General features: G+C 38.2%; 1 protein-coding gene across 1 annotated transcript in view; it reads right to left on the bottom strand.

Annotated features, from left to right (window-relative positions):
• The window catches only part of LOC134823004 (pumilio homolog 2-like), a 43,295-nt gene that overhangs the window by 10,837 nt on the left and 13,556 nt on the right, over positions 1-18,902 (bottom strand). Inside the window, exons 2-8 of the mRNA XM_063834308.1 lie at positions 15,295-15,345; positions 14,284-14,424; positions 9,773-9,892; positions 8,595-8,747; positions 7,392-7,515; positions 1,085-1,253; positions 579-775 (exon numbers count right to left, since the gene is read on the bottom strand). Coding sequence (XP_063690378.1) covers positions 579-775; positions 1,085-1,253; positions 7,392-7,515; positions 8,595-8,747; positions 9,773-9,892; positions 14,284-14,424; positions 15,295-15,327 — 937 coding nt within the window. The 5' untranslated portion in view covers positions 15,328-15,345. The remainder of the gene's footprint in view (positions 1-578; positions 776-1,084; positions 1,254-7,391; positions 7,516-8,594; positions 8,748-9,772; positions 9,893-14,283; positions 14,425-15,294; positions 15,346-18,902) is intronic.

Raw genomic sequence — 18,902 nt, 5'->3', positions numbered from 1 at the left:
TGACACATTAACCAGTAACCACCTTACACAGAATAAACATGTAATTTGCTGTGTCTTTTCTCTGAATGATTACCAAATTCTCTGAATTTCATCTCACAGTTTAACATTATGATGCTCCATTCTGTGAAACTGGTTCCCACATCACCACCCACCAATCAAATTTCCCCTCTCTATAAATTGACCGGGGGAAGTTGATATATTAGACTAATATCACCCGAACATGACTCGGAAGGGGAAAACAAAACCCTCATTTTCACATGTCAACACCCTTTATCCCTGTGTTCTCCCACACACACACCACGGTAATATGTACTCTTATTTTACATGCACTCTGATAACCCCTCCAAACTTTCATCATGTTGTTTGTTAATTACCCATTGAAATTGACTGACCCCGTTCACTAATTATTTGATTAACCTTCTTTCATCGCTCACAAATTACCAGATTCCAAATACGATATCATTATTGAGGTGAATTCTGTTATTTGATAACGTAATGGAGATTGTCATCACTCTTTAATCAATCGATAAAGTTACTTATAAAATATTACACATAATTTACAGTAAATAATTACTGACCGGTCATGAGCGAGTAAGCGGAGTCAAGTATCTCCCTGAACACCATGTTCTTCTCCGGATCAGAGGCTTTCTCCAGTTTCTGTTGGATGAACCGTGAGCCGTGTTGGTCCTTGCTGAACTCAACTATGTGGTGTTGGAGGTTTTTCAGCTGGAGTCCCGGACTCAGGTTGTTCCGGAAGTCTTCCAGGAGTCGTGATCTGGGGAGAGAGGGGTCAGTCAATGGAGAGAGAAAGAGAGTTGGAGACAAGGGTGGAGAGAGAGAGAGAGAGAGAGAGAGAGAGAGAGAGAGAGAGAGAGAGAGAGAGAGAGAGAGAGAGAGAGAGAGAGAGAGAGATAATGAGCAGGTGGTAATGGTTTATAATCATCACTTACATCTTTGTTACATGGGGCGCAGGTGTGCGTGATTTAGAAATAATTATTTGACATGATTCATTATTACCACAAACGAATTATTACCACAAACGAACTTTATTGAGCTACTAAAACTAACTAAACTTAGGACTGACCTCTGGGGTTCCTTGTTGTTGGTTGAAACGTTCCCACTGCTGCTGTTGGTGCTGTTCCTCTTGAAGGTCTGGCAGGACATGCTCTTACAGAATCTCTTCTGTACTCCGTGCACACAGGTGTGGAACATTGCTCCGTTCTGCAGTCCGCCGGGGGTTGCCGCTCCACTCACTGAAATGGTTGCAATGTCAAAAATGATTGAAATTTAAAAATTGCAGCTTTTTTTTCCTACGTATTCTTCGATTGTCGAAGTATGAGTTTAACAAGTCGAGTATGAGTTTAACAAGTTGAAAATTTTCGGTTTCCTCCAATATCACGAACACTTTTTATCTGAAAACCTCGTTACATATCTATGACAGTGTTTCGAATTCCGGGACAAATTTCACAAAAATATGCTGTTATATCTAACATCACAGCGGATTAGGATATTTTGAAATTCAATTTATAACACCGGCCACGGTTAAGGAATTTTAGGGTACATCCCCTAAACTTGCCCGACTTTTGTTACATTTATAAGCTTAGCCTTTTCATACATCTCAATTCTCGTAATAGCGGCGTCATGAAATAACCGCCTATTAAATTCTGAAGAGTACCACACAGAAAACAACGCGGAAAGTTCACATATTTCGTGATTATGATGCTCGAGAGGCGGCTAAAGTTTCAACATCAAAAACAGATACCACATGATAAAGCATTTACAAAAACGACTATCGGGCCGATATGAACTGAAACATCTTTCCAATTTATACACGGTTCAGTGATATGCCTAGTTCTACATTATTCTAGCTGATATCGCGGAATTAAATCTTAATAATAGTTTATATTTGGGGAGTATAGCTGATATTTTATGATAATAGCAGATAAGGTGAGATTCTAGCTGATATTTAAGGATTATAGCTGATATTTTATGATAACAGCAGATAAGGTAAGATTCTAGCTGATATTTAAGGATTATAGCTGATATTTTATGATAATAGCAGATAAGGTGAGATTCTAGCTGATATTTAAGGATTATAGCTGATATTTTATGATAATAGCAGATAAGGTGAGATTCTAGCTGATATTTAAGGATTATAGCTGATATAATATTTCTTTGTAGCAGTGTTATCTTATATAATATCGTAGGCGGTAACAACACACTGACTCTATCCCTACTCTCGTTGGTCGTGTAACATACCCGCATCCCAATCTGCCATATAAGGTCTGATTGCTACCTTTTTCAACGAGAAACAGTTAAACCATTTTAAATAGAGTTAGCTAGTTATACTTGTAAATTAACTCGTGTTTACGGCCTACAGCCTCCTGTCGCGGACCCGGGTAGGGCCTAAACACTAAACACTAAACAGAGAGAGAATTTGTGGAGATTACAGACACTAATTTTCGGTGAGGAGTATTGTATGAGCGTTGATCAAATACCATGCTGAATCTCCTTCAGTGTATAATTATTTATTATCGAGCTAGAGTATGTATAATGTCGGTAATTTAACTCACTTATGACCTACATGTAACTTACTAAAGCAACTAAACTCATTAATACAATTTTATTAGATTCCATTCTGAGGTTTTGTCTTTTATGCAGATGTTATTATAAAATATGTAATACTTTAAATTGTACTTATTACTTTAGAACATGGAATTTAAATGAATCGCCACTTAGGCCTACTTAGCCACTTTGATACGTAATATGAATTGCGTTAAAATAATGTTGAATTATTCGAGTTCATTTGTCAAGAATTACCGCCAAAATACGTGACTGGAGAAGTCTAGCCAGGATTGATCACTTAATATCCCTTAATATACACTTTCACTACAGAAATGAAATAATTCTAGGGAAACTGACATTTATATTACAACATTGGTATAATATCTAAACCGAAACTTTACGTTTACTTCTGTAGACATTGCCATTTATTGCCATTTACTGCGTGTGGTTTTACAGATAACATTCCAGAAAGTATTCCAAGAATGCAAGGTACTTATTTTATCTTATTTTCAAAGCGAATAAACCTGCGTAATATATTGCGACAGGAATTGCTCTGGGCTCCCACTTACAATACCAAGCATCATTCCCCGTCAAAAAACGTCAAACTTATCGAGACTACATACTTTGTCCAGAGTTATTCAGCTTATCCTACCATTTCAGGTATCCCGATACGCAAGAGAGATTTAGCAATTGCGTCAGGACACTGTGTCCAAGAAGTAAACTCAACTGTAAATTCTTAAAATAAATAACCCCGGATTGATTTTTAATAAATGGTCAGGTTTAGTTCCTACCTTGTACCAACTCAACGCGACAGTATCTAAATATTAGCGTACACTGTATCTTCACCTGACGTCACAACACGAAGTGTGATGAACACAACATATACACTAGTATATTCTTTACTCTATATTCAGCTTATTAGTTATTACCAGTATATTCTTTATTCTATATTCAGCTTATTAGTTATTACCAGTATATTCTTTACTCTATATTCAGCTTATTACCAGTATATTCTTTACTCTATATCCAGCTTATTACCAGTATATTCTTTACTCTATATCCAGCTTATTACCAGTATATTCTTTACTCTATATCCAGCTTATTACCAGTATATTCTTTACTCTATATTCAGCTTATTACCAGTATATTCTTTACTCTATATTCAGCTTAGGGTCAGCTTATTACCAGTATATTCTTTACTCTATATCCAGCTTATTACCAGTATATTCTTTACTCTATATTCAGCTTATTACCAGTATATTCTTTACTCTATATTCAGCTTATTACCAGTATATTCTTTACTCTATATTCAGCTTATTACCAGTATATTCTTTACTCTATATTCAGCTTATTACCAGTATATTCTTTACTCTATATTCAGCTTATTACCAGTATATTCTTTACTCTATATTCAGCTTATTACCAGTATATTCTTTACTCTATATTCAGCTTATTACCAGTATATACTTTACTCTATATTCAGCTTATTACGGGCCCTCCGTGGAGTAGTTGGAGGACCCTTAGGCGAGACAGTCGAGTGGACATGCTTGATTCATTAACGCGGTTTACACAGTGAGCCAGGACACGCTTCTTATAATTATCGTGAGTATATTGTTGTTACATACGTTATTTTACTACTGAGACAGTGAGATAACCCTCAAGCGTTTAAGAAGGATCAGTTAGTCAATCTTCCAATAGTTTTGAATTGTGAAACAGATGGAAATGCTATTGACATGAGTTGTAAGTACAGGCTTCTTTCTGACAAGCTGCATCATTCAGAACTAAATTCCACAAAGACAGTGTGTTACGCCTCTCTAGAAGTCCTCAAAAACACTCTAGAGGTCCTTAAACACACTCTAGAGTAACAACTCTAGAGGTCCTCAAACACACTTTAGAGGTCCTTTAACACACTCTAGAGGTCCTCTAATACACTCTAGAGTAACACACTCTAGAGGTCCTCTAACACACTCTAGAGGTCCTCAAACACACTCTAGAGGTCTTCTAACACACTCTAGAGGCTAGGTCCTCTAACACACTCTAGAGGTCCTCTAATACACTCTAGAGGTCCTCTAACACATTTTAGAGGTCCTTTAACACACTCTAGAGGTCCTCTAATACACTCTAGAGTAACACACTCTAGAGGTCCTCTAACACACTCTAGAGGTCCTCTAAGTTAGAGGACCTCTAGAGTGTGTTAAAGGACCTCTAAACTACAAAATGATTGGAACGTACGTTCAGTACGACTAAGTTCAGCGTTCACTACAACTAAGCCTCTAACACACTCTAGAGGTCCTCAAACACACTCTAGACTCTAGAGGCTAGGTCCTCTAACACACGTATCATACATTCTCACTTTCCCTCCGCTATTGTCTGGCCGGAAATTTGATATTTTCAGTGCGTTCACTCGACACACGCATTCCGCAGGTGTTCTAAATAATATAACACAAATCTTATCAGCTCGTCGGGAGGCTCACATGGTACACTTATATATTATATATACTTTCCGAACCACTGTCTTACTTGCTGTAAATATTATATAACAAAGGGCAAATATAATGGAGTGAGAATAATAGACGGCAATTATCACGGGAGAGGAGTATTTATTTATAGTAGTGGTCAAGGTGGTCAGATTAGGACTAGTCGTCGTTAGCCGTTAGGTAACTTACTTCTCACAATAGAAATACTTCACATTTCCATGTTGGAGCTTTAAATGTATTCTATAAGTTGATAAAATAATAAAAAGCATACTCTTATAAAGGAGACAATATTATATTTGTTGAGAATCGTGCGGTTATGGTTCTATTTATATAATATATGTATTTAACAAAGGGCAATATAGGGGGGGGGGTCCAAGGGGAACTTTGGGGAACTTTTTTTTGGGGAACTTCAGGAAACCTGGGGGACTTTCCCAAAGTTCCCCAAAAAATTATCAATGAAACAAATAATTTTGGGGAATTTTGGGGAACTTTTTTTTGGGGAACTTCAGAAAGTTCCCCAAAATTCCCCAAAATTCCCCAAAGTTCCCCAAAGTTCCCCAAAAAAATTATAATGCCAAACAAATTATCATGCTGCAAGTATCAACAAGTAAGTTAAGATTATACCTTATAATAACATACATGTTAACATTAATGGGTATTAATGTATATTAGAGAAATTTTGAATAATTTTGAATAATTTTAAATAATTTTGAATAATTTTGGGGAATTTTGGGGAACTTTGGGGAGTTTTGGGGAACTTTTTTTTGGGGAACTTCAGAAATCTTGGGGGACTTTCCCAAAGTTCCCCAAAGTTCCCCTTGGACCCCCCCCCCCCCCAATATAATAGAGTAACCATAATAGAAGACAATTATAATAAGATTGTTAAGTGTTTTTTCTATACTGGGTTAATGATATGGTCAGATTTGGATAAAATGACCATTGGATAACTCAATTAATTTAGTTCTCACATTAATAAATACTTTGCATATTCAACTTATTTAAGCAACCGAATTTATGAACACAAAATTAGATTCCATACTTTAGTTTTCTCCTTAGATGCTTTACGTTATATGATACTTTAAATTGCATACTTCTTAGCTGTCACGAGGAGAAATACTTCACATTTTCACGATGCTGCTCTAACTCAAGAAAATAAAATAATAAGTGATCTTTTAACAGTGAAAATACTTAACTTTTTATTTCACAACATTCATTATTAAGGGGATCACGATGTAAATCTCACGTTAGGGTAATAAGTTCTGGGTTATTAACGTCTCTCCCCATATAACGGAATAATAGCACATAATAATGTACCGTCACAATAGTAATATATAATATGTAAAGTGTGTCAGAACATTTATATTGCTGAATTGTAAGATACGCATGATCTGCACTGATGTAACGCCACTGCACAGTAATTGAAACGAAACTGTATCACTCATTGCATCATCTGTATTGTTCATTATGTAAAACCGTGAGTTTGTGAGACAACTAGCCCTACTTGTGAATATCGTATTACCAGACCATTGCGAAACTGCTCAAAAATTATCCACATCAGTTGGGGCTCTACGCACCTAATTTATTAATATGTAAACATAATGTAATAAATTATAGTTCATCACCAGCCGGACAACCACACTCATTAGCTTTAAATACTAGTTCAGCTGCTGAGTTCGTCTAAAGTCACCATAACGTCCCCCGGATCTAAACTATATATTTGACCACAGGAAGTAGAATTTATTTTACATTTTGTACGCGCTATGTATAACTGTAAGGTTAACAATTACAGCTTATGTGTGAGCGAAAGTGACCCACTAGAGGACAATTCCCCGCCTTTAAAATAATGTGCATTACAAATTACCGAGTTAAGGTAACACAGAGTACAGACCATGGTCCACAGTCCACACTAAGTCAGCCCCCTTTTAATTCCAGTAAAATCTACATGTTATCATTTTCATATAAAATACGTACCGGGTGATATTTCTGATATATAATATAGAACTGATATTTGATCTGAGGGAACAAAGAAGGTATTGTCGTGTCACCATGATGGGGGCCTTCTTGATATTTTCCAGGCTCAATTCGATAACGTGAGAAGAGAAACATTGAACATTCCCAAGATTTTATAAGGGTTCATAGTAGGAGAAAGGAGGAGACCCGTGTGAAAGCAATCTGTTAATAGGTGAGAACATGCCATTACAGAAACTGGACTCGGTGACTGAACTCAACATGTATCGTTATCAGGTTTTATTGTGCTCACACAACAATCAACACACAACCCACATCAGTAATTTAATTACCCAACTTAATTCAGTTACTTAATTGATTAGTTAATTAGTGGTATCTAACCTGGGGAGTTGTTGGGTTTGCAGATGTCCTCAACAGAGTTTATGTACTGCCCTGAGAGCAGCTGTTGGATGAAGTCTTGTTGCTGGTTTCCCATCATAGCAGCGGGCTGCTCCTCTTCTTTGTACTGAAACACGATACCCGCTCGTTAATTGGCTAATTAATTGGATAATTGGATTCGAGATTCGGAGATAGCGTCATTATATCATAACTCGTTAATGTAGAGGAGTCGTCACGGGGTTTTAATTGTCGGGAAATCATTTCTAAGGAAGGGAAATTATGCAGTGTAAAAAAATGAGCCAATAAAATGGTTTTACGTCTAATCCGCGCTCTAATCAGATCTAGGATTAATAATATACTCTAATGCATTGCTTCTGGCATTAATCTAAAGATTGGATGTAAAGCCTCTTGGGCAGGAGGCTGGCTGGTCAGTGGTCTTGTTTCAACGACAGAACAACAATTAATTATACATTACTACGCCGGTTAACTGACCAATCATTCTAAATGAGATGAGGCAGACTGAACAGATTCTACAGAAAGGTTTTGAAGAGGTTAAGTATGTGCTGAATGGGAATGTTACGAATTGTGGAATCGGATTCGTTTATAACGCCATATATAAATCAATTATCAAATTATAGGCCCCTATCTGAATCAAATTTTAGATTACCAATAAGGGTAAGCGGGACTATTTTTAGATGATAGTTTATTCCCTTTATTACGACAAATAATGACACTAATTTGGGTGAGAATTTGTTCTCAGACATCAGTATTCTCGACTCCGACTTCGTTAAGAGATGCAGACACTCAGAAAATAGCTGATCCGGGAAATTCTTTGAACGTTAACATAAATAAACGAACAGTATTACTCTAGTAGCAGGGAATATAAACAGTATTACTGTAGTAGCAGGGAATATAAACAGTATTACTCTAGTAGCAGGGAAGAGTATTACTGTAGTAGCAGGGAATATAAACAGTATTACTCTAGTAGCAGGGAAGAGTATTACTGTAGTAGCAGGGAATATAAACAGTATTACTGTAGTAGCAGGGAATATAAACAGTATTACTCTAGTAGCAGGGAATATAAACAGTATTACTCTAGTAGCAGGGAATATAAACAGTATTACTGTAGTAGCAGGGAATATAAACAGTATTACTCTAGTAGCAGGGAAGAGTATTACTGTAGTAGCAGGGAATATAGACTGGTACCTGATTGTATGCCCCCATCTGATGGTAGCCTCCAGGACCCCTAGTGTAGCCTCCTGGCATGACCCCGTAGTTTGAACCATACTGGTTGACAGCCACTGCTGATAGCTGGTCAGGCTGTCTGTATCCTGACATTAGCTGCACGTTCTGCATCATCTGCACACGTCAATATGTTAGGTTTAATGGTTAATATCAACTGATGGAGCAGTTATGATCTGCGACCAGTGATAAATAAAATTTCATTGCTTCAACCTAACACGCTTCGTGTGCTCACACGGACTCTATCACTAATAACTGAGTACTACGACTGTAGAATATAAGGTAAGTTGTTACCCACAACACGATTCCACAGGCTTGTGAGTTTACTGAGATGATCAGGTCATAATGACGTCATCAAACACACGCAGACACACAGGAACACCTTTATGACTACATCAGATGATCATTTCTCATCACAAACACACACACGCTGTACTCTCAGCGCCTTAACCGGGCCGGCCATATGACCAAATGTTGGGACACACTTTATCATTCCGTGCTAGCCTCTTTTAATTTCATCTACACTCGATATCACTTACCCGGACACGCTACCTTTATGACTGTGTAATGTGTACGCTATCTCACGTATGAAGGTTATCTTAGGGAGATATCATGGGATTTTCAGGACACACCCTGGACCTACAGATTAATTTGTGGGGTCTGCATGTGGTACCACCCCTGCATGTACATGCTACATGGCTATTACTCTGGATTAAATTCATTCAGGGAGACAGAATACACTTCTAGGGAAATTTGATATCAGAGAACAGGCATCAACAACAGCCCGACAGGGGGGACACATAACTCGACATCGATTTCTGGGAATTTCTGCATGTTGAAATTTCCTTGCACGTTAAAAATGTCTGTAATTTTGACATTTTGGCTTTATCGCCATGTCGAAAAACAAACTTCGACGTTCAGTTCTATTTATCAAAAACTTGAATAACGAATATATATCCGGCTTCATCCGAGACTATCTTTAGAGATCACGCACAACAGAAGATATGTAGACCGCAGGATCTTAGGATCTCCTTCACAAGCATTTGAAATAACAATCTCCCCTCTCTCTAGACCACATACTCACACAGACCTCCTTCAGCCTCCTTAAACTAAAACACACACCTATCTACAAGTGTTCTAACCTGTACTATAGCAGCGATCTGTTGAGCGTTGTTGTCGATGTGGTTGTTAGGGTAGGCTACCACGCCCTCGTGCTCACCCTCGTAGTTCTTCTCGTACATGTAGTCCTTCGTGCTCATGCCCTGAATAAACAGGAGACTGTTAGGGTGGAATTCGTGGAAACAGCGGCTACAGATGTTGTAAGTAACTGTTGTGAATGGCAAGTAAATGTTGTTAGGTTGCAAAAGTTGTTAATGACAACAGTTGTTAGTGGCGACAATCATTATGTGGCAACAATTGTTATGTGGCAACAGTTCTTAGTGGTAACAGTTGTTAGGTGGCAACAATGAGGATCTTTAAATGTACATCCCTGTATTATAGCAGATCAAACATTTCCGTGTGGTACGCCATTTAGGAAGACAAATAACCTTCATCATTTTCGACTAACAAAAAGACTAAGCGGACAAAATATATATATCATCAATTACATGATTATATAACTGAATAAAGTAAGGTGTCATTTCGGTCATAACACAACGAATAATCATCTACATATAAACCACAAAACATCGTACAGCAGGCTACTGAACTATACAATATGTGTGTCATAACACCTTCATAATATAACATCTTAACACCAACATAATTATAAGCAGTAGGATTGTGCAACAACGAATGAGGGGTATACGACGGTAATAATTCATATTCTCTCAATGTGGCAACTCTTTAATGAACTCTTTCTGCAGAACTATTTAGAGGACTTTTCCATTCGATGCAGTGGTTTAAAGTTGAAAACGCTATGGTAAAATTACAACATAGCATGATGTAGTAACCGGCGTATTAGCTCCATATTTTGCAGACCAGCACATACTCACAGGGAACGAACAAACGGACGTTTAGTACGAGAAGGCGTGACGTCCGACAAACCATTATCCATTCAATGATTTGCAGGTTTGGAACTCATTAGTTGGACATGTGTTTCAAAGGAAGTAGTCCTCGTAAAGTTTTCAGTTGAATTCCGTGGTTAACTCCGATTTTACCTTGTATCACACACACACGGACTTAATTACCACGTCTTGTTACACACAAACAGACGCACAGACGGACGGACACCTGCAGTCCTGCAGTACTGGGTTATGTGGCCGGGGGGAAGTGGCGTCTAGACTCCTCTTCCGGATCCGAATGTAAACACGGTGAGCAGCCCGCTGCTCTACGAGTATTGAGACTCATACTATATTACAAATAATGTATCTTCCCGACGTATTCCCACACAAATAAACGTGTGTAACATATAATACACTACTAGTTTAGAACTATCGGCTGCCAGCAATTAATCTCATCAATGCCAATTATGAGAAAGATCGGTTATCATATCAGGTGCTACTATCTGGTTCCAAAATCGTTAGTTATTCAACGAAAATAAAGATCCAACACACAAGAGACAGAGGACAAAAGAATTTGGCTAAGATTGTAAATGAAATGAATATATCGTAGTTACATATTAAAATCGCGAACTCCATGTTTAAAAGTAGTCTTACACGAAAGCGCAGTAAACATTCACACACATACTCTTGGAAGGGAGGAACACAGCAACAATGTAAACTGAGATAATTATATATTTTCTAGAGCTCTACTCGGCATATTGGTGTAATAGTTTCGTTACACAAGTTTGAAGAGGAAAATAGTTTGTTCTGTTCGGATATCTCTAGTATAATTGTGGGAAGGATGATACGATTCATGGCGGATCTTTCTGCAGAAGGAAGAAGCAGCAGTGTACTCATAATTACCGTAAAATATGGGCAGGAATAAAGGGATACGTAATAGCAAGAGATGGGCGGGAAAAGTAGGCATAGAAAGTAGAGAATGTGCAACTTTGTTAAGTCTTGGCGGGAAACTGAACATAGAGTATAGATTATATATTATACAGTATAACTATAAGAACCCTACTAGAAGTAAGGATATATTCTGGCCAGTAATTTTGCGATGTTGGATGTAGCGGGAAAATGGTGTTTTTATAACGGAGATCCGTAAATAAAGTGCGATGAAACAAGAGTAACCGTATGCGTATGACAGTGTAACAGTGTCGTTGGTAGATAAGATTAGATGGTAAAGAATGAAACACAGTACGGTGTAAAGGGGGTTTGTGAAGGAGAACTTACTGAAACACAGTACGGTGTAAAGGGGGTGTGAAGGAGAACTTACTGAAACACAGTACGGTGTAAAGGAGGTTTGTGAAGGAGAACTTACTGAAACACAGTACGGTGTAAAGGGGGTGTGAAGGAGAACTTACTGAAACACAGTACGGTGTAAAGGGGGTTTGTGAAGGAGAACTTACTGAAACACAGTACAGTGTAAAGGGGGTGTGAAGGAGAACTTACTGGAACACAGTACAGTGTAAAGGGGGTTTGTGAAGTTAACTTACCAGTTCCTGAGACAGAAAAGCAGGAAACAGAGCAGACATAACAGAACACAGCTGTAAAACACTGTTAGAGACGGAGTATGTAAAACAATAACAGATGAAAGGAAAGAGATGCTCTCAAATGACAGTGATCAGGTAATGAGGCCGGGCAGTCAAACCTCTACATTTTATACGGCTCTCTCTCTCTCTCTCTCTCTCTCTCTCTACAAAGATACGGAAAAGCTTGACACCGGTCACACTACAGCTGTTCCCGGAAGCTTGCGAAATTCGATCGGTGTGTTAACTACAGGTTGTAGCTTCACGGTGGAAGCTATCACAACACAATTAGTTGATGAGCCTCATTACAGACCACCGGAATCCAGAACCCCTCCAGCTGCGGAATCAACTCTCAATACCTGCCCTCTCTGGTAACCTGATTCCCGGAGATTGTCAAGCAGCTTGTGGTATAACCTGTCACAGCACTACCCACACAAATCTGGGACAGAGTCTGAGACTCTCTCGAGTGTAATGGGGTATCACGTGATTACTTTTAGAAGGGGCGGTGAATGTGCAGAGCTACTTACAGTGAGGTGTGGTGGGTGTTTGTGAGGTGTTGCTGCTGCATGACTCGCAAGTCATGCAGCAGCTAGCACATAACCCATCACCGATATCAGTGCATAACAAGTACAGGAGATCTGAATATGGTATTATTGGTATGTAATGGTATAATCAGGACACCCCACCTCAGCATCATCGCACGAACTATATACTGGGAGTATTGTGTGAACTAGAAGTGACACAAACAGCGAGGCTGAATAGATATAGAGAGAGAGAGACCAAGCTCAAACAACAAGTTGTAAATACCAACGTCTGCAGTGTCCAGTACAAGGCATTTTTAGCTATGTACTATCGGCCCATACAACTAAATGGAATCCGGTATGGCATTCATTCCCGCAATACTATTCCAACAGGTTTTACGTTCAACAGGTTTTACGTAATATTTCTATATCGTCCACGGAATCCAGCTGAGAGCTTTACCAGCACTACGTCTGCTGAAATAGATTTCGACTAATGAGCTCCAGCTCTTTGCAGATCAAACGTTCAAAACACCTGCTGTATAACGATAACTAATTTTAATTAGCTGACAATAACCACCATGATTGACAGCTCTGTGATCTGCTTCATTCTCGTGTAGTGCGGAACAATTTACCTTAACAAACACAGATATCTAGACAAATTATCGTGTAAGCAGACGGTAGCGAGATACCTTGCTGGCCATTACACCAAATATATTTGCGTGGCTATCTATCTCGGGATGAAGAAGCGGTGTTATGTAGAGCTGCCAGCTTACTTTCTACATCCTGCCGGGGTCTACTCCAGCTTTATCAGAGCTCTCTACTTCTAGCTAGATCTTGCCACATTTTCATGATTTAGTTTAGTTTCTCAACCATTGCATTGGATTCAAATAAAGGTTTAGTTGTCTTAAACGTTGGCCTGAAATCAAGATTCAGGATGAGCTACTAACGGCACTGTTTGGCCCCTGCACCAAGAGATTCAGAGCACTTTCTGTCTAGTCTAGACCGGTTAGCAGGGGGCTAGAAAAGACGCTGTTCTCAGTGAGAGACGACACAGGGGGCTGTTCTCAATGAGAGAGGGATGGTTGTTAATTAACCATAACACATATTCACCATCTACCCACCCAGCATCCCAGACACCCTGTAATTCCCCTCATGTAACAAACTGCTTCCTCATTGGTCAGACATGACCATGTGACTCAGTCTCTGGGGTCACGTGACATACTCGCAAGGTTGTTATTGGTTACAGGCTGTCACCATGGTGTCTGAATATGGAGGAAATGTTCAGGAAAGATACACGAGGGTGACTAGACAATGATGGTGGGACTCAGGAAAACCAAATAGACGCGGTGTACCAGGGCAGGTAGTGTGTTTGAGAGAGATTCTAACACATACATCTTGTCAGCGTGTGTAATACACAGCACACAACATTGTGACAGCAAGTAAACAAAAGTGACCTTCATTTAAAACAATAACCGTGTTGAAAACTTGGCACTTTTGATTTCGTGTAACCGATTTCAAGAACACCTACTTCTAGACTAAATATTAAGGAACAACGTACCAGTTTTTCTTGGTTGCTGGGAGGAGTACCCAGAACATATTCTGCCATTTGCAGTCCTAATCCTCCCTGAGCTCTTGTATCTGTTTCTGGTACCGTTGTCCACGGGCTCCTGTTTGAGTAATCTGACCAGCCCGCTTCACTCTGAAATTATAATATTAGAATTTCACAGATTATTCCAAATTTGTTAATACTAGTCGAGTAAAATTGAAAATGTGGCGCTCAGTTGCACAACATGTCCGAAATTTGACGAATTATACCCATTATAAGCAAAGGTAAGTCCAAAATTGGAATGTTAAAAGATGGTGGAAGATGTGCGTAGATGGTGTGATGTGGGTGAATTTAGTTGGTGTGTGAGGGTGTGTGTGTTGGGTGTGTTTGATGTTGCGCTGATCAATGCACCCCTAGGAAAGTGAACCAGTTGCAGTATGTGGTTTTAATCATATGATTCCTTGGAAAGTAACCTTAGATTCCTCACCTAATGTCGCGCGACACAGCATCACGTGATGGTACGATGATGAGGGTCACTTTGTCGGTATTTGGGAGAGCAGACACATTTAGCTGCTATTGGTTAACAGTATACCACCCGACCCATGAGGTCAATACACACCCGTGCACCAATAGAAGATAATGGGGGCTAAAACATGGAACTGCTGCATTACACTCACCCACAGATTTTCTACGAGGAGTGAATTGTAGATCACATTTTGGGGAGTGACAAGAGGTGGATGCTACTTGTTCTGCCATTATTGTATCGGTTTTAAGTGATGTGATGACTATGTGATGGGAGGGTAGTGTGATATTGTGGAGTGAAGCCGTGAAATGTTGTGTAGTGAAATGATCTAATGTTTAAAGTTAAATGTTTCTCGATTATTGCAGGCTGATTAGACTATCAAGAAACATTCTGAGTCTTTAAACTTGGGTTTGTAGTGAACGTGATGTGTAGTGTGCTTATAGTGTGATGATTGTGGAGATTTAGCTCAATTTGAGCAGATTCAGAGATCTAAAACTCACCGTCTCAGTTCTGCGGCTTATTTCTGATACCATAATAAAAATATATACACTGAGTGGTTGAATTAGTACAGATTACAATTGTGCTAGTCAGCAGTTCAAAGATAAATCTGTAAAAATAATAACGAAATATTGGTTTAAATAATGCATTTAAAAGATTCATCTGATAGTCAAAACGTTTACACAATACAATCAATTGTGCAAAACAAATGACATCTTAGCTTGACGAAAAGCAGACAAGCGCAAGTGCTTAACATGCATCAAACCAGTAGACAATCATCTCGCGCACTGTTGCTTATCAAGAAAATATGGCGGGAAATTCATATTAAGAGGGACAAGCAATTATGTTGTCAACAAAAAGAAACTTGGCAGATGGAATACATAAGACAGGACAGACGGTATCGAAATACCGAGCAAATTATACTCGACCGGATAAAGGATCGAAGAAAATATTTTTAGTGTAAAGGAGAAGGAGGCGTGGATACACTAGATCATAATTTAGTACAGAGATAAAGTATACGTAAAGTTGCGACGGTAAATGCTTAACATCGCAATCACATGATGTAATAGATCGAAGGCAGCGAATAACAATTAAGGTAGGTTTTCTCAAAATAATAACCATGATATCTAGATGAATGTGTCATTTTGTATCTTCTCGGCATTCACAATATTCCTATTAAGCATTGTAGCTCTGATATGTTAAGGCCCGGTCGGGGGAAGTAAAACCTGTATTCGAAAAATAAAATCGCATGAAATCATCACAACTACATGATCAACCAACATCCTGTATATGGTTCTTCGCCTTCAGGGCGTGCAAATGTTCAGTCTTAAGAGAAGGTGCATTATAGTCAAAGGAAATTACAAAATCTCGAAATTAAATTATTCTACTGCAGGGGATTATTAGGATATCGAAAACTGATATGCTCATTAGTTCGACAATTATATTTAGAGATCGCTATTACAAAAACTGCTAGTCACTTCGGAAAATAACAACAGCTTATTCATACATGACAAGGTAGATAGGAGGTTAATGACTCAAGGGTAGACATTACAAATGTGTAAAAATGTTCTAGTTTACTGGAAGCAATGAAGCTGCAAGCATGTTAGTACAAGATGTCAGTGACTCAGATATACTGGAGAGCAACTCGAAAGGTGACCAACTAAAATGCTTTAGCTAATGAATGCAAAATAAAAGAATACCCATAATATGTGAACAACAGAACGTGGGGTTGACACGCACAAAACACACACCACATCGCTAAAGAAAAGGCGGCAATGAGCTGATGTAAAACGTGGTACGGCTAAAGGAAGCACGAGTTGAAGGGGTATAGCGCTCGATTCCACTTTTCTATTTCAAACCCTGGATGCCCATGATGAAACTTTTGACGCGCGCGCACCATCACTATTTTCACAATTTAACTCAAAATTATGAATTAGTTCACAGTGTGCGCCGTAATTTTCTATCTAAAAAAATTATACTCTATTTAGATTTTTAAAGTTTCGTTAGTAGAAGATTACCAAAAATGTGCCACAGCTTTGAAACTGGCATTTGTTTATTTTTTGACAAATGATACACTAAATTTTTAACAATTTAATGATATTAAAAAATAAATTTTGTGTTGAGTGTTGAGACCTTGGACCTAAACCAATTTAAATTTTTTACTAAAGTTTGCGCAAAAGCAACAAAAAATAAATAAAAGCTATGTAAAATTAATATTTTTTATAAACGATAAAACTGAAAACACAAAAAATTTAAACATTAAAAACGTCATCATTTCGCTTCAAAATCGTTGCCATACCAATCAGCAGTATAAAAAGCAACAATTTTTATTTCATTTTAACCATTTACGCTGATTCCGACCATGAATTCTTTTTTGTTTTCATAGATGCTAGAGTTATGAGCAAACATATGTTTGTCAGACGCGCGCACGCAGCATGTGAAATGTTTGTAAAACATTAATTAGACTGTTAAGGTATTTAGCAAGATTATGTTTAATTTTGGGATTGAAGTAATGGCGGTTTGTATCACGTGGTGACCCCCACGGTCGCTTCACTATAGTAGCGTCTTCGACGCTACAGGGGGAGCCGCGCACTTCGTGCGCGGCGGGTCATACAACGTATGACAAATGGCGGTTAAAATAAAAATTAGAGTCTAATAGTAATAATTTTGAATTTGTGTGCCTTTACTGGGCCGCGCTCAGCCTGTCATTCCGCCTAATTTCTATTCGTTTACCAACATTAAAGCCTGGGGTCCTCAGGTAAGTGCGCCTAAACTTTTTGGTTGACGATGTCAATCCATCGAGATCGTTGCTCTGCGATCGATGCGAAGCAAGAATGCTAGTTCGCGCGGCGCGTCGAAGCGGCGAAGTCCTCCAACTAAACTTTTTTATTTTAACATTCGCCATAAAATCGAAATTAAATCAAAGTTCTCAAAAATATTTGAATATACAGTAAGTTAAAATGTGATTGCGCCCGTAAAAATGCAAAATGATGAACATTATGCTAATTTATTATTTATATTTATTTGGTCATTCAACGTATTGAAAGATTTTGCAGAAAATAATTGTTAACTCATATAATACCTAGACTGTGATTTTTTGAAATTTTAAAGTTATTTTTATGTTTTAAGAAAATTGAAACATTGAAATGCCGCGCATGTTTGAAAAATATTATCGAAATCGAGCGCTGGTGATCTTTATTTAATGAACCGTGTGAATCACAATGCACAATGGTTATTAAGGAGCAACAAATATTTTTGGACTACAAAGGTAGCACTACATGTTAGCTGTCTTGCACGGGAAAAATTCTCAGTTAAGCACCGAGTGGAACAATTTTGCATCACTGAGTAACAATTCTGATAAGTTCTGGCATGGGATAGATCATCAATCATGTCAAAGATCTCTTAAAGATATTTGTTGTGGATTACATCGAATTTATCCATTAGCTGTCCAAATACTACCCTGGTATTAATTAATAATAAGGGATACAACATGGACATAAATCAATCGTGTCTTGTGCCATCCTCAGTGGCCTTGTATTGCTAGCTCTCACTAAATCGCTAGCATTAATTTAAAAAAATTATTGTGAAAAGGCCCTGACGGTGTGAAAATAATCTAGTTAAGTGTATTTGTGGACGCTGATTCCGAATAAGAAAAGCTTCTCTTCAAAACTCTTTCAAAATCTCTTCTTCTATTTTGATGATTTTCGGTTTATCAGAGCTTTTTCTTGGGAATAGAACTTTCAATACCTCAATCGTGTCTTGTGCCATCCTCAGTGACCTTGCTAGAGGGTCATTCAAGAATAATTCATTTAAAATAATAAAATTTGGGTTGCTGATAGCTGAAATCTGAAAATGTCCTACTGGTAAAGTAAAGTAAAGTAAAGTTTATGACATCTTTGGTTTGGCCAACTACGGAGCTGGTTTGTTCAGTATGAGCAGATCTGGTCTTAATGTGGTATCAAACAGTAGATGCAGTAAAAGTAGCAGTAAAATGAAGTAAGTCCACAGTTCTTTTCTTCCGGAGAGGGTGAGACCATATTGGAACAAACTCCCCTCGGATGTCAAGAATTGTGGGACTGTGTTAAGTTTTAAAATGAATTAGAGGCTTTCA

Source organism: Bolinopsis microptera, chromosome 11, assembly GCF_026151205.1.
Source record: "Bolinopsis microptera isolate Bmic1 chromosome 11, MBARI_Bmic_1.0, whole genome shotgun sequence".
Classification (NCBI taxonomy): Eukaryota; Metazoa; Ctenophora; class Tentaculata; order Lobata; family Bolinopsidae; genus Bolinopsis; species Bolinopsis microptera.
Note: the sequence above shows the minus strand (reverse complement) of the source record. Positions and strands in the feature narration are given on the sequence as shown.